Source organism: Parasteatoda tepidariorum, chromosome 10 (assembly GCF_982258835.1).
Source record: "Parasteatoda tepidariorum strain Cologne lab strain chromosome 10, Ptep-v5.0, whole genome shotgun sequence".
NCBI lineage: Eukaryota > Metazoa > Arthropoda > Arachnida > Araneae > Theridiidae > Parasteatoda > Parasteatoda tepidariorum.
The window spans coordinates 18,514,165-18,531,082 of NC_141764.1; the positions used below are offsets into that span (position 1 = coordinate 18,514,165).

The following is a 16,918-nucleotide window of genomic DNA, read 5'->3' on the forward strand; positions in this document are numbered from 1 at the left end:
AGTATATTTTATTCATTTTCAGCATGAGCATACACCCAAAAATAAATTTATAATTTAAAACATTTTCTTCTTCGCACTAAACACAAAATTATTATTTTTTTTCCTGGTTAGTATATAAAAAGATGCTAATAGAGTTTCTTTTAAACGATGGGGTTCAACCAAGAAAGCTCGAGTTTCATATTTCAAATCGGAATAAAAAAAATGGTAACCGCTATTCTAGTATTCTTTCAAACAGAGTATTCAGGCAGGTGTTTCTTTCAAGCACTTATCTTACAGTGATTTACTAGTTAACTGATGGGGGGGGGGGTAGAGCTTACCATTCATTTCATATCTTGAAGGCAATAGATTCCTTCCAAGAATCAAATACACTGTCAATGTCACATTAAAGTCATATTTCCATTCATGTGGTTCAAATAATAATAAACGACTTTCTTAAAACTTGAAATATGGGTATCCGGTCACCTGGTGGTTTCTTTCAAAAAGTAACAATTTGTAGCAATTGTAAAAATAGTTCCAAGTTGAAATTTCGAAGCGTGTTTGAAATTTATTTTCCTTTGGAGATTCATTTATATAATGGCTGCAACAAGCGTGGACTATCGCAATTTCTCGCTTGTTTTCAAAGCGTTCCGTCTGAAAAAAAATGCCCCAAATGGAATGATTTGCCGTTGCGGGCTCGAAAAAGAGGATACTGTTTTTTCTAAAGATGAGGAGAGATATATTGAAGAAAATATTGGTGGGTTGAGATTATTATCCAGAGATTCTTTTCGAATAGAAACCATAATGGTACCAACATGTGATGACGATTTTTCATCAACTAGAATTTTAAAAAAAAATTTTCGTGGTGTTAGGTCACCTTACAAGAGTTTAATGTGGTGTGGCCGCCTTCTGATTGAATTCCACGAAGAAAACCAATGCAGTCGGTATTTATCGTCTGCTCTGAAGTTTTATATAAAAGCGATTGAAATCTACAAAGAGGCTCGCTATCTTTTAAATATCCGTTCTTTGGCTATGATAATGAAAGAAATTTTAAGGCTTTCATCTAAATTTCGCGTTCACCAGAGTGTATTTCTCGAACTTTTGAGATTGCTTAGCACATATCGATCTTATGATCTGTCAGATTTTCCGACTGACAATGAGGTTTGTGTGTTAGAAGATATATTTAGAGCAGCAAACGAACTTAAACTAGATATATTGGCATTATGGGAAAAAGTAGACAGAAGTTCTTACATTTCATTTCATTGGTTTATATATGAACACGCTGAATTTCTTATTCCATTAATCAAATTTGGAAAGATAGAGAACATGGCAAGGGAGAGTGGTCTTTGTTTGCAGTGTTCATTGTTCATGTAAGTATTATTATTTTTCTATTTAATTATTTTCTGCTTGTTAAACCATTGTTCTTCATCTAAAATTGCTGAGAGTATGAAATTGTGAAATATTCCATAGATAATTTTTAGTACCATTTATTATTTTTTTTATATAAAGTACAAAAACCCTGCAAATTGGCCCAAATCGTGGCAAACTGCTTAATTTACGGTTATCCACGTAATCACCAAATATCAGCATAAGTGTTTTTTTCCACAAAATGTCGTTATTTACCAGACACACGTGTTTTTTTATTACAGTATTTAAAATACTGTAATTAAAATTAAAAAAACAATGAAACGTATTTTTAAAAAAAAAAGTTTTCTGCTTTATTTGTTTTGCAGGTTATCCGCATAATTTCTATCAATTACTACTATTCATGAGAAATAAATTTTATTATTAACTATACTCGAATTAAGTAATCTTTCGATTTGACTGAAAAATCCATTTGCTTACAGGGTGTGGAAAAAAAACTGACAAATAATATTATTAATAAATTTATTTCGAATTTTATTCAAAAAATAAATTATCACAAATAATAATAATAGTAGATTTACTAATAAGTAAATTCAATTGATAATACGTAAGAAAATGTAAATTTCATTAACAAAGTAGCAGACTTAAGCAGAGGACTAAATGTTTATTGAAAGCAGTGGGCCGCAAGTCTTTAATCTCCATTCGCGTTGAAGAAGCTTTAGAAACACTAAAAGGTGTTTTGTGGAACCCAGGCGTTCTGTGGAAAGGTCACAGGGGTTCCGTAAGTTAGGTCCTTTTTTTTTTCTTAACTAGAAATGAATTTTTAAACCTGTAATAGGTTTGCATTCACCCAATGATTAATTTATTTCATTAATTTAGTTATTATTATGAAATCATTTAAATAATTCTCTATTAAAAAAAGAAATAACAAATTTTAAAATGTATTTTATATTCTTTGCCGACCGACCTGTTTAAGTGTCAGGGAACTGGCCTTGCATCAGAAAGGTTTTGGGTTCGAATCCCGGGCAGGGCATGGATGTTCCATCATTCTCTGTACTATCTATCCTTAAACGCTGGCCCGCCTAATATGGTGCCCTTGAAAGAGTGGTCAACAAATCTGCCATTTAGATGCATGTATGACCTAGGTCTTTCTCCAGATGGGCATTGGAAAAAAAAATTACGTTCTTTTCCAAAAACAATGTGCTAAATAAATTACTAAAAAGATTTGCTTTTATATCAGCGAACTTTAAAGTTCAAAATAAAGTTACCAAATTTAAGAATTACTAATTATTTTTCTCTCATAACTTTGTCATTTTATAATATTTCTTTTTTAAATACCGTAATTCGGTTAATTTATTCAATTTGATCTATGCACTCGCCAAGAATTAATAGACTAAAAGTTGCTGCAGACTTGCAAATTCAACTGCCTGAAATAAAATCTATTTTTACGATGTAAATAGATGTCAACCTACAAATAAAAGACAATGAACAACCTGGCCGGCAAAACTAATTCAGAATGTTACAAACCACTAGAAATGTATAACTAGTAATTGCTTTTTAAACGTTTATCTATAAATTTTCATCGAAGAAGAATTTTCATATTTCAGTGATGTAGAGCGTGTTCTTATAAATGGAATAACAGTAATTTAATTTGTATATTAAGTAAACCTTTATTATGTTTGTTATACTAAATTATTAAACATTTGTAACTCGAACTAAATTTGTGGCTTAAATTTTGTCTTTGAAAAAAAAATGAATATAAGATAATTTCATAATTCTTAACATAAACATTACTTATACCAATCCTCCAACTTCGCCAGGAAAAAAGAAGGAAATAATAAAACACCTCTACCATTAGATGCTTACGCAATATCTGAACGGCCCCTATCTCTTTTTCATCACGGTATGAAATTTTGACCACTTTCTGACGTAAAGAATGTAACAGACACAAAACTAAAAAAAAAAAAAAAATTACCACATAAAAAATATTAATTAGTATAACGAGTTATGACTTTGGAAATGCCTTATTTGGAACCTAAAACGGCATTTGTCAACCTTAATAACTTACAAGTAGGGGTTATCCTATAAACGAGAAGTCATCGATCGCTACACTCAACTTCTCCAGTATAGATAAGAGTTCAACCCCACTGATTAGGTTTTAGTAGCTCTTAGAATATTTTAAATATAATAATAATTTGAAAATAAGTTAAAGTAGAATCAACTTCAGACTTTTTAAAAGTAGTGTCAACAGCATCAGAATTTTTCTGAGTACAAACAGTTTAAAAAATTAAAAAAAAAAACATTTGAACTTCAATCTTCCGCAAATCATTATGTATACGTTTATTTTTGTTAAGAAAAGAACTTCAAAAATTCCTTAAGTACAAACGACTTTAGAATCATTTTGTGAATAAAGTACTAAAACTTTTTTAATCAAAACAAACTAAAAAACAATTTTAGATGCAAACAACTTTAGAATTTTTCTAAATACCTGCATCTTCATAATTTTTCAAAGTACATATATTTCGAAATTTAAAAAAAAAAATCGAAACAGTTTGGAAATTTTTCCTAGACCAAACATTTATGAGTCGTTATATGCTCATTTTTTCCAACTGCAAAAATTGCGTATGGTCAAACAATTTCAGAATATTTCAAAGACCAAAAAATTTGAAAGTTTTTCTAAGTCAAAACAATTTGAAATTATTCTCAGTACAAACAACTTCAGAAATTTTCTAAGTACCAACAACATCAGAATTTTTTTTTCAAGTACGAACACTTTGAAAAGTGTTCAAAGTCAAAATAATTTTAAAATATTTCAGCGACTTCTTATATACCCATTTTCCCCAACAAAAATAATTTTCTATATGTTCAAGGAATTTCTGAATAATTTTAAGTGTCAAGTAAGTAACAAGTCCTAATAAGTTAAGCATTTTTTAACTAAATTTCAGCTGCTCTTTATACACTGTTTTTCTTACATCAAAAATTTTCAAGTTCAAGCAACTTCATAATCATTTTAGGTAAAGAAAGTTTCTTTACTTTTTCAAATCTATGCAATTTTAAAATTTCTTTCAGCCTCAACCACTTAAGAATTTTTCCAAGCCTAAATAATTTTAAAATTATTCAATGTCGTTCCAAGACTAAACTTCTGCTACTTGTTATATAACTGTTTCTTTCCGACTTCAATAAATTTCTGTGTATAAACATTTTCAAAATATTTGTAAGTACAAATGGTTTGAAAACGTTTTTAAAATCAAAACAATGTGAAAATTATTCAAGAGCTACAGTCCGCTTCCCTAGTAGGGATGTGAGTTCAACCCCACTGATTAGGTATTACTGATTACTCTTAGTATATAGCCATTTTTTCAAATTTCAAAAGTTTTCTATACTCAAGGAATATCAGAATATTTTAAAGTCCAAACAGCTCGAAAAATTTTTTTAAGTTCGAACATCTTAAGATTTGATTCTAAGTATTAACAGCTTAAAAATTCTTTAAATCTTAAAACAATTTGAAAATTATTTAAAGTACAAACAACTTCAGAATTTTTAAAATCAGCAACAACATTAAAAGCATCAACAAAAAATTAAATCGAAATAAATTTTAAAAAATTCTAGGCACAAATAACTTCAGAATTTTTCAAAATACCGTCAGTTTCATAATTTCTCAAAGTACATACAATTCAAAAAATTTTCTAAAATCGCAACAATTTGAAAATTTTTCCTAGACCAAACATCTATGACTCGGTATATACCCATTTTTCCAACTTCAAAAATTGTGTTATATTCAAACAATTTTAGAATATTTCTGAGAAGAAAATATTTTAAAGTTTTTCTAAGTCAAAGCAATTTGAAATTATAATAAAGTACAAACAACTTCATTATAACTTTAGGTACATAAATTTTTTAAATGTTTTAACTTAAAACAATTTAAAAAATTTTTCAAGTACCAACAACTTTAGAATTTTTCTAAGTTCAAATAATTTGAAAAATATTCAAAGCCGAAACATATTGATGTTTTTCCAAGATCAAACTTCTGTTAGGCGTAATAAAGCTGCTTTTTCCGGCATAAATAAATTTCTACGTTTAAACATTTGCAAAATATGTTTAAGCACTAGCTGTTTGAAACTTTTTCAAAGCCAAAAAAAATTTGAAAATTATTCAAAGTTAAAACATTTTCTGAATTTTTCTAAGTAATAAAAATATCCGAGTTTTTCTAATTACAAAAAAATTTGAAAATTTTTCCAAAAACAAACTTCTGCTATACGTTAAATACCAGTTTTTCTCACTTTCAAAAAATTTTCTATACTCAAACAACATCAGAATTTTTCTAAAACCGATTAAGAATTGTTCAAAGTACAAAGAATTCGTAAATTTATCAAAGTCGAAACATGTTAAAAAAATTTCTAACTTTAAAATTCCTTTTCTTCTTCCCAACTTCAGAAATTTTCAAATTCACGTATCTTCAGAATATTTCGAAGTACAAAAAAAGGAAAAAAATTATTCAAAGTATAAGCAACTTCAAATGCCAAAAAACATCAGAATGATATAAAGAGATTGAAACTTTTTTCTAACTTCCAACTTCTGCGACTCCTTACTTACCAGTTTTTTAAGAACTTTAGAATTTCCCTGATTCTAAACGTCTTCAGAGTTTTTCTAAATTCTACAGTTTCAGAATTTATGAAAGCAAGAAAAATTTGTCAACTTTTAAAAGTCGAAACAGTTCAAAAATTTTTCCTCGTCCAAACACATGCTGCACCTTATAAATCCGTTTTTTTTTTCCTACATAAAAAAAAAAGCTCGATATTTAAACAACTTACGAATATTTTTAAAAACAAAAATTTGAAACCTTTTCTAGACTTCACTCAACTTTAGAATTCTTCCTAAGTGTAAACAATTTGAAAAATTTTCACAACCTAAGCAAGTTGAAACTTTTTCTGACTTCAAACTTTTGCGACTCTCTAGATATATTCGTTTTTTTTTTTCAACTAAAAAAAGTTTTCCATGTTCAAACAATTTTAGAATATTTCTAAAACCTACAGATTAAGAATTTTTCAGAGTATAAATAATTTGAAAATTTTTCGAAATCAAAACATTTTGAAAAATACTTCTGCGACATCTTATATACCCCTTTTTCCCAACTAAAACAATTTTCTATGTTCAAAGAATTTAGAAACAATTCTATGTACAAAACAAGAAGAATTCAGACTTTTCAAGAAATCAGAAATTTCAATCAAAATTTTTCAAAGTCAAGACAATTTGAAAATTATTCAAAGAACAAGCAACTTGAAAAATTTTCTAAGTTCCAACCACATCAGAATTTTTCAAAGTACAAACAGTTTGTACATACCGTACAACAGTATTACTTACACCATCTGCAATTCTTAATATACCCGTTTTTTAAAAACTTCAGAAATTTTAAAAGTACTAACAACTTCAGAATTTTCCTAATTCTGAACATTTTCAGAATTTTTTAAAAACCAACAAATTAAAAATTTTGCAAATTACAAAAAATTTGAACATTTTTCAAAGTTGAAAACAGTTTGAAAACTTTTCCACGACCAAACATCTGCTACTTGATATATACTCATTTTTTTCCTACTAATAGCAATTTTATGTACATACAACTCCAGAATATTTCTAACACAAACAGATTCAAAATTTTTTCAAAGTATAAATAATTTAAAAATTTTCAAAATCAAAACAATTTGAAAAAAAAAATGTTTTGTTACATCTTGTATACTTTTTTTTGCCGACTAAAACAATTTTCTACGTTCAAACAACTTCAGAATTGTTCTCACAAAGAACTGTATCTACTCCCGATACTGGGAGGCCAGAGAACTTTTGTTCAATTTAAGTTCATGAATTAATTTTTGTCTTTGATGTTTTGCTTTTGTTTTTGTATTTTGTATATTTCATCTCCTTCTGTATTTGTATTTTTATTTCATTTTGATCTCTGTACAGCGTTAGGATAATGTCCGTATCGCCTGCTGCATTGGAAATAAAAATAAAAAAACAACTTCGGAATTTTTTCTAAGTGCTCATTATTTGAAAAATTTTTAAAGTCGAAACAAATCTAAAATTTTTCTAACATAAAACTTCTGTAACTCCCTAAATAATTTCATTTTTTCCCAACTACGAAAATTTTCTAATGTGCAAAGCTTTAAAATATTTCTAAGTAGAAAAATTTGGAAAATTTTTCATAGTCGGAACAATTTGAAAGCTACTCAAAGTACAAATAAATTAAGAAATTTTCTAAGTACCAATAACATCAGAAATGTTTTAAGTACAAACAGTTTTAAAATATTTCGAACTTCTGCGATTCTTTACATACCCGTTTTTAAAAGATTCAGAATTTTTCTAAGCAACACTAACTTCACAATTTTCTTAATTCTATGTATTTTCAGAATTTTTTGAAAACAAACTGATTCGGAATTCTTTTGAAGTACAAATAATTTGAAAATTTTTCAAAATCGTAAAAGTTTTGAAATATTTCTAACCTCAAACTTCTGCGATTCTTTATATACCCGTTTTTAAGAACTTCGGAATTTTTCAAAATAACAACACCTTCAGAATATTCCTAATTCTAAGCATTATCAGAGTTTTTGGAAAACAAACCTATTCTGAATTTTTCAAACTACGAATTATTTGAAAGTTTTGCAAATCCAAAACAGTTTCGAATTTTTACCGCAACTAAACTTCTGCGACTTTATATAATCCCGTTTTTTTCTACTAAAATACTTTTCTATGTTCAAACAACTTCAAAATTTTTCAAATTATATATAATTGTAAAATTTTTCAAAGTCGAAGCAAGTTGAAAATTACTCAAAATACAAACTTCTGCTACTCTGCTGCATTTTGAAAATTTTTCTAACTTCAAATTAACAACCAATCTGAAGAGTTTTGGAACACAGGTGATTAAAAACGGGACATAGTTACCTAAAACTTTAGTTTCAGAGTGACGATATGAGTTTACTTAACTTTCTTAGTTTAATGTCAAAGACGCTAGTATTTTGTCGATATTTCCGAAAACTATGTTAATCAAATGAGTTTTAGCGGAAAACTATAATGAAAAATAATTACACTATATTACTGATAATGAGTAGAAAAATTCGTAAAGTTTTTTTGAAGTCATAAACCATTTTATTCAACTGATTATGTACTGTTACCTCTTAGAATGATTATTACATATTTACTATATCGACTAATTAAATACAAATATTCTGACTATGAAGCTATTTCATCAGTTTAGAATTATTAGACATATCATTTAAAATTGGTAAAAATGTAATCTCTAAAGAAGTGTTTATTTAGAAATTAAATCAATTACAATGCTTTAATGGGAAAATAATAATTCGCACATTAATTTAAGTAATGAAAGCATAAACCATTTTATTCAACTGAACATCTCTTAGAATGATTACTACATATTTACCATATCTCGACTTATTAAATACAAATATTCCGATTAATAAACTATTTCATCAGTTCAGAATTATTAGACACATCATTTAAAATTGGTACAAATAAAATCTCTAAAGAAGGGTTCGTTTAGAAATTAAATGAATGTTTTATAATGCTTTAATGAGAAAATAATGATCCGCACATTAATTTAAATAATTAAAACATAGTAAAAATATACTACTCCATTTTAGTAATCAAAGTAAATCGTAAGCATTATAAAGAAAAATTATTTATTTAAAATATTAATTTAACTATTAGGAATAGAATAAAATATAATGCTTAAATGAGAAAATAATAATTGGTATATTAATTTAAATATTGAAAACTTAATAAAATACACTTGGGTACGAAAAATTTCTAAGTCCCGAAAATGAAAATAATTCCTTCACTTTCTACAGAAGAGATAAAAACAACCCTCTAGATAAAACCTTATCTACAGTAGGGATCTCACACTCTCAGAAAAACCTCTGACGTCATAGTTCGTTGAGTTGTATTTCTCCTGCTGCGGCAGTAGCCGAATCTGAAATGTTGAGTTGTACCCCTCCTGCTGCGGCTGAACCCCCTTTTTTCCCCTACTCTTACAAAACAAGATGTAGCATTAATATTTTTATTTATTTATTTTCTCAAAAGAAAAAAAAATCGGAAGAAATTCATCTTGTTTTTCTTCATAAAATTTAAGATAAAAGTTGAATTGAGCAAGGAATATTTAATACAGCAGGCCTGGCAGGCGTTGAACACGTGTTCGTGAGAACGGGAGTTCAAATCCAACAGACCGATGAATCCCCGTGTATTAAATGGTGACTGGTGCATGCTAAATTCTCTCGGAGTCACAAAGTCCTCCAAGTTAACAAAGAAAATCAATATATCTGGGCGTACTGATCCAGGAGTTCCCTAGTCGTCTGGATTGGGTTCAAAATTACAAGGTTAGGGAGTTGAACATTGGTAGACGTAAACTCAAATTTGGGTCGGCTGATCAACGACGGTTATGAATCAAAATACTTTACAGCAGATCAGAATTAATAAATAACTACCATAAGATATTTTGAAATTAATTATATTCTTTGCACTTAAAATGATGGCAAGAAAATAAAATAATAATAAGCCTCACTTTCAAATTGAGCGTTATCAGGTGGAAGTTGTATAAATTTGAAAAGCACTTATCCAAAAAATTATGCTAATGGACTGTTTGATGTGAAAATATCGATTTTTGACAACTGTGGCTTATCATTATATTGCACCAACCCTTATATTTTATTAATTTTTAATTATATTTTTTTCCTGTTACAGATTGGATACGTCAACTATAGTGAACATTGACTGTGAATACAACTCCACAACATTCCGCGCATGGCAAACTTTGAGTTTGTTTTTTCTAGCAAAGTCAGACATGGATCCAACTATAGGAACCTACGTACTGAAGTTATTGTGGAATAGTATAACAGAGCCATTCCTGTGTCAGGAAGAGTTCAAAAAGATTGTCAAAGCAATTGAAACATCTGATCGATTAACTGCAGCATGGGATTGGTATGCAAACCATGTGCTGGAAAACGTCATCTCACCCAGAGAACCAAGGTGTCTGGCCCATCTTTCAAGGTGTACCGTTCGTAGGCAACTGGCGACATGCCTTCAGCTTCCGTGTGGTGTTGACCAGCTTAATGTTCCGAAAATTCTAAAAGATTATATTCTTTTGGAACATTGAATGCTCTTTACCTACGCAGAGCTGAAAAAGCTGTGCAATTTCGATGAATAAAATTCATTCTAATAAGTAAATTGCGATTGTTAATTGCGCATTGTTTTGACTCAACACCAAAGATAAAATTATCCCATTTTTCCTCGGAAATTATTGAAACTCTAGGATACATTGCTAAACAAACAATGAAATTTTCCTTTCGTAGAAGATATGTTAGCTATAATATTTTGCAGGAAATAAATTTTCAAAACAGGAATGCTTTATTTGCTGGTTTTATGATACAGAGCATCGCTTGAATATAAATTGTAGATAGAAGTGATTTTTTGCACGCGAGCAGGGAAGTATTGTACACTTAATTGTAGATAGAATATGATTCTATTAGTAAAATAATAGAATCATATCAGACTTAACCTAAAGTTGCGATGGTGTGTAGAAAATGTAATAATAATAAGATTCGATTCCTCTTAGGCCGAAAATATTAACAATAAAACTTTCAACAGGGAAAAAAAAGAAATTTTTTTTTTCCTCTCCGTGTTGAAAGTTTATTATTTTAATATGTATGTATAAAATTATCAAGAACGAGAAAAACACTTTAAAAGATTTTGTATAATTATTTGAAAATAATAAGTTTCTGACAAAGAACTCAATTCTTGATTTTGTTAGCCACCATAAAAAATTTTATGCACAGTATTAAATATATTCAATATAGAGTTCCGATATCGAATATTAATATTTTAAATTAAATAGTTATTTTATTCAATTGTATAAAAAATTAATTTAATTTCAAAATTGCGATGAGTTAAAATTTAAATAAAAATTTATAAATGTACACTCATCAAAAACATTTACTAGATGAGTATTTGAATTTTGTTCAGTATTTCTTTGATGAAATATTTAAAAAATTTATTCAATAAATGTGAAATAAAAAACACAGTGAAAAAGATTTCTGGTGTAAATTATTAATATATGGTCCTTATATTCATTATATTTAACAAATTTGAGATTATAACTTTTTTTTTTTTGCGAAGCCCAACGGCGTTAACATCCGTCAATTCAGGCATATACAGGGCCTCTCTTTCAGGGGCACCATATTAGATGGGACAATGTCGCTCCCACAGTGAGGACAGATAGTACACAGAAGGAAAGAGCATCGGCGCCTTGCCTGGGATTCTAACCCGGAACCTTTCTGATGCTAGGACAGTTCCCTGCCCCCTACGTAGGCCGGTCAACTATTTGAGATTATCAAATATTTAATTTTAATTATTTTTAAGTCAAATGATAAAGATATAAATTAAAACCACATAAGATTTCTTGAGGCATTTGCTGAATATTGAAATAGTGAAAAGCCTTTCAGTTTATACTTTAATTTAAATCTTCCCTCTAAAAATATATTTATAGAGTATACCGGATGTCAACTAGACAGTTCTTTGCCTTCAATTCAAGCTATAATTTCTGGAACTTCATCAATAAAAATATTTTCGTTCATTGTTACTTTCAGGAGCGGAGCCATCTTGACAATTCTTAGCTTTCCTCTCGAACAAAGTTTTCTGGATTTTCATCCTTAAAAATATTTTCGCTCATTGTTACTTTCAGGAGCGGAGAATACAGAATGCCATCTTGACAATTCTGAGCCTTACTCTCGAACAATGTTTTCTGGATTTTCATCATTTAAAATATTTTCGTTCATTGTTACTTTCAGGAGCGGAGAATACCAAATGCCAACTTGACGATTCTGAGCCTTCCTCTCGAACAATGTTTTCTGGGTTTTCTTTATTAAAAATATTTTCATTCATTGTTACTTTCAGGAGCGGAGAATACCGAATGCCAACTTGACGATTCTGAGCCTTCCACTCGAACAATGTTTTCTGGATTTTCATCATTAAAAATATTTTCATTCATTGTTGCTTTCAGGAGCGGAGAATACCGAATGCCATCTTGACAATTCTTAGCCTTCCTCTCGAACTACACACCAAGTAGCAAATAAAAAAATAATAAGAAAATACATCAATAGGATTTGAAAGTTTTAAATGGAATATTAAAATGGGCAGTACATTCATTGAACTCTTGAAGAAAAGATAGTATTTGGAATATATAATCTCTGTATTTTAAGCATAGGATGCTAAGTAAGTTTTGAGGAGGAATTATTGCGAAAAATACGAACATACAGTTTTAAGGCTACCTCCATATCACTGTTAACTGAATACGATTGAATTGATATAGAAAGATAGAAGAGCGTGATGTTGCTCGTGAAAATAAAACTTTCAAATTAAATGATGTAAAAACTCTTGTTATACAAGCCATGAGCAACGTAACTACTCAAAATTGGGTACACTGTGTAAATCATATAAATTCAGTGGAGGACGAAATGTTACGAATAGATGGGCCTATGGAACACGATTGGGTGCTATACTTTGCTATACTTCTGATACTAATGCTAAACTTCTAAAATTTTCTTTACAAAGATTCATAAATAAAAAAAATAACAAATTTAAATCAGTATAGTAAAATTGTATTTGATTATTTAATTTTCCAAATATTAACGCTATATGTACAATATTTAATGAATTTATTTTCCCCTCAGAATGAGTGAAAAAAATTCAAGTAAACAAGTGAATATTATTATTATTGTTGACAGTTGAGCATGTTTGCTGCTTGGCTGATTCAACTTGGGATTTTAATATTCTTTCTTTTTTTTAAAACAAAAGTAAATATTGTTTTCACTTTATTCAGTCTCCGTGAAGATTCCAATTTTGTGACTTCTGCTCCATGTGTAGCTCTGAAGTACAACTGGCTTTTTATAAGAACTTTAATGATGTGGCTGCGGAATTTTAAGATTTTTATTTTTGTTTAATCAAAAGGACTTTTAAATATCATTTGAAATACAAATTCCATGACATAAGTGTACAAATCCTTCAGTTATAAACTAATAAAATGTATCGCAATTGAAATAATTTCAAAGACCCAAAATTTGAATCAGTAATTTTTCATTTTTTAATCGAAAAATTAATTTAAACCAGTCAATATTTAAATAGTTTTTAAAAAGTAAGGGAAGGTGTTCTGATATTTTAAAATATGTAAAAAAAATGTAAAAGAAATACTCCTAACCACCCAAGTAGAATTTCTCCTGATGAGAAATTGCGGATTGAATTCCCTTCTCTGTGGATTGAATTCCACAGAGTTTACAGAAGGAACTCTAAACTGTTAAAATATTAAATGTTACAACATAGTTTAAAGAGTTCATGCTGAGTCTAAGAGGGTGGGATATGGCAGCTGAAAACTATTATTCAATCACAATTAGATGCTTTGCAAAAAATCATTTAAGATTCAAGGTTTAATCTGAAGTTGAGTAAAAAACTTATAATACTTTACATATTTTGAATTGTTAGTACAATTTTATGATATATAATACTACAATTGATATAAATAGTTCTCAGTTAACAAAAGTCTCTCAGGTTAAAATCTTTTGACTATATAAACTTTCGATGAGCTAAACCGGGTTCGAATCCCAGCGATGACTGGTTGATACAAATTCCTCATCCGGCTTGCACCGACAACAGCGCAGACATAAAATATCCTTTTGGCAGACGGATCATGAGTTAGAGTCCCCTTGTCGTCATGCTGACCAAGGGATGTTTTTGTGGTTTTCCTCTCCATGTAACGCAAATGCAGGTTAGTTCCATAAAAAGTCCTCCACGAAAGCACATTTCTCCCAATACTTGATCTAGAAGTTCCTTTGTCTTCTGGATCGGGTTCCAAATTACAAGGCGATGGAATCGAATGTTAGCAGTCGTAAATCGAAAACATTTGATCTGCAGTTCAACGACGATTATAAAATGTATCCAAGCAAATAATTCATAATTTATTTAATATTTTAAGGGCTTATATAAACTTTATTGAAAAAAAAATTGCGGAACAAATTATGAGAAAATAATTATAAAATATAAAAAAATAAAATATAAATTATAAAAAATCGTTATAAAATATAAATTATAAAAAAAATGGATAAGCTTATCACTAATCCGGTTAATTATTTTATTTTGAATTGATCAGCTCAACGAGCTGATTCAAAATAAAATAATTAAATTCAAGAAAAAAGAGTTAAATTTCTTTGATAACTATACTCAACCTTTACAGTTCTTTTTTAAAAACCATAATTCAGCTTATTTTATTCATTTTCAGCATGCGTATACACCCAAGAATAAATTTAAAATTTTAAAATATTTCCTTCTTAGCATTAAGAACAAAATAATTAATATTTTTTTCCCTTGGTTAGTATATTAATAGCTGCTAATAGAGTTTATTTTATAACGATGGGGTTCAGCCAAAAAAACTCCATCATTTATTAGAGTTTCATATTTCAAAGAGGAAAAAAACGAAAATCTGTAGCAGGCACCCATTTTATATCTTGAAGGCAATAGATTTCTTCCACGAATCGAACATACTGACAATGTCAAACTAAATCATATTTCCATTCATGTAGTTCAAATAATAATAAACGGGTTTCTTAAAACTTGAAATACGGGTATCCAGTCACCCGGTGGTTTCTTTCAAAAAGTAACAATTTGTAGCAATTGTAAAAGTTGTTCCAAATTGAAATTTCGAAGCTTGTTTAAAACTTCTTTTCCTTTGGAAATTTATTTATACAATCTGGCTACCACAAGCGTGGGTTATCGCGATTTCTCGCTTGTTTTCAAAGCGTTCCATCTGAAAAAAAAATGCCCTAAATGGAATGATTTGCCGTTGCGGGCTTGAAAAAGAGGATACTGTTTTATCTAAAGATGAGGGATAGAAGAAAATATGGGTGGGTTGAGATTATTTTCCAGTGATTCTTTTCCAATAGAAACCATAATGGTACCAACATGTGATGACAACTTTTCATCAACTAAATTTTGAAAAAACTTTTTCGTGGTGTTAGGTCACCTTACAAGAGCTTAATGTGGTGTGGCCGCCTTCTGATTGAATTCCACGAAAAAAACCAATGCAGTCGGTATTTATCGTCTGCTCTGAAGTTTTATATTAAAGCGATTGAAATCTACAAAAAAGGTCGCTATCTTTTAAATATCCTTCCTTTTGCTATGATAATGAAAGAACTTTTAAGGCTTTCATCTAAATTCCGCGTTCACCAGAGTGTATTTCTCGAACTTTTGAGATTGCTTAGCACAGATCGATTTTATTATCTGTCAGATTTTCTGACTGACGATGAGGTTTGTGTGTTAGAAGATATATTTAGAGCAGCAAACGAACTTAAACGTATTTGTAGCAATTGTGAAAGTAGTTCCGAATTGAAATTTCGAAGCCTGTTTAAAGTTTCTTTTCCTTTGGAAATTTATTTGTATAATGGCTACCACTAGCGTGGACTAAAGCGATTTCTTGCTTGTTTACAAAGCTTTAGAACTGAAGGAAGATGACCCAAATAGCATGATTTGCCTTTGCCGGCTTGAAAAAGAGGATACTGCTTTTTCAAAAAATAACGATATTAGAAAAATTATTGATTCTGCTAGTAGTTAGGGATTACGAGCGTCTTTTAGGGATGATTCTTTTCAAATAGAAACTATAATGGTACCAACAAGGGGTGATTATATTTCTTCAACTAAAGGGAAAAAGTTGTTTCGAAAAGAAAAGACTTAAATTGCAAATGATTTTTCGCGATATGTCACATTACAAGAGATTAATTTGGTGTAGCCGCCTTCTAATTGAATTCCACGAAGAAAACCAATGCTGTCGGTATTTATCGTTCGCTCTAAAGTTTTATGTAAAAGTGATTGAAAACGTGGGAAGCGCTCGCCTTTACAGTGGCCTTCCTGTTGATATGAAAATTCAAGAACTTTTAAGGCTTTCAACTAAATTTCGCGTTCACCAGAGTGTATCCCTCGAACTTTTGAGATTGTTAAGCACACCTGGATATTATCATAGATCGGTTCAGACTATCGATGATGTTTTATTGTTAGAAGATATATTTAAAACAGCAAATGAACTTAAAGTAGATATATTGGCATTATGGAAAAAAGTAGACAGCCTATCTTACTATTTATTTAAATGTTTTATATATCTAAAAGTAGAAACTTTTATTCCATTAATCAAATTTGGAAAGACAGAGTGCATATCAATAAGGAGTGGTAAATATTTGATGTCATCATTGTGCGAGGGAGTATTATTATTTTTCTATTTAATTATTCTCTGCTTGTTAAACTATTATTATTCTTCATCTCAGATTGTGATATAGTATGAAATTGTGAAATATTCTACAGATAATTTTAATAATTTTACTTTTTTTATATCATGTGCAAAACCCTATAAACTGCCCAAGAATGTGGAAAACTGCTTAATTTACAATTGTCCGCGTAATCACCGTATATTAGCTTTTTTTTTCTTTTTTAGAAAAATGTCTTTAGGTGAAACTTGTTTTTTTTTCTATTACAGCATTTAAAATAT

The 16,918-nt window shown here is 29.3% G+C and overlaps 2 protein-coding genes across 2 annotated transcripts in view; both read left to right on the forward strand.

The window, feature by feature from the left end:
• LOC147802194 (uncharacterized) overlaps nucleotides 1-16,918 on the forward strand; it is a 43,707-nt gene that overhangs the window by 11,915 nt on the left and 14,874 nt on the right. The window lies entirely within an intron of this gene.
• Nucleotides 377-10,566, forward strand: LOC122272633 (uncharacterized). Its single transcript, XM_087153195.1, has 2 exons — nucleotides 377-1,346; nucleotides 10,084-10,566. Exons 1-2 carry the CDS (start codon nucleotides 574-576, stop codon nucleotides 10,493-10,495), a joined length of 1,185 nt encoding a protein of 394 aa, XP_087009321.1. The 5' UTR covers nucleotides 377-573; the 3' UTR covers nucleotides 10,496-10,566.

Excerpts from the sequence above, each read along its gene's own strand:
- LOC122272633 (XM_087153195.1), top strand. The coding sequence starts at position 574 with ATGGCTGCAACAAGCGTGGACTATCGCAATTTCTCGCTTGTTTTCAAA. Across the intron at positions 1,347-10,083 it reads TTGCAGTGTTCATTGTTCAT|ATTGGATACGTCAACTATAG; the intron begins GTAAGTATTATT and ends TTCCTGTTACAG.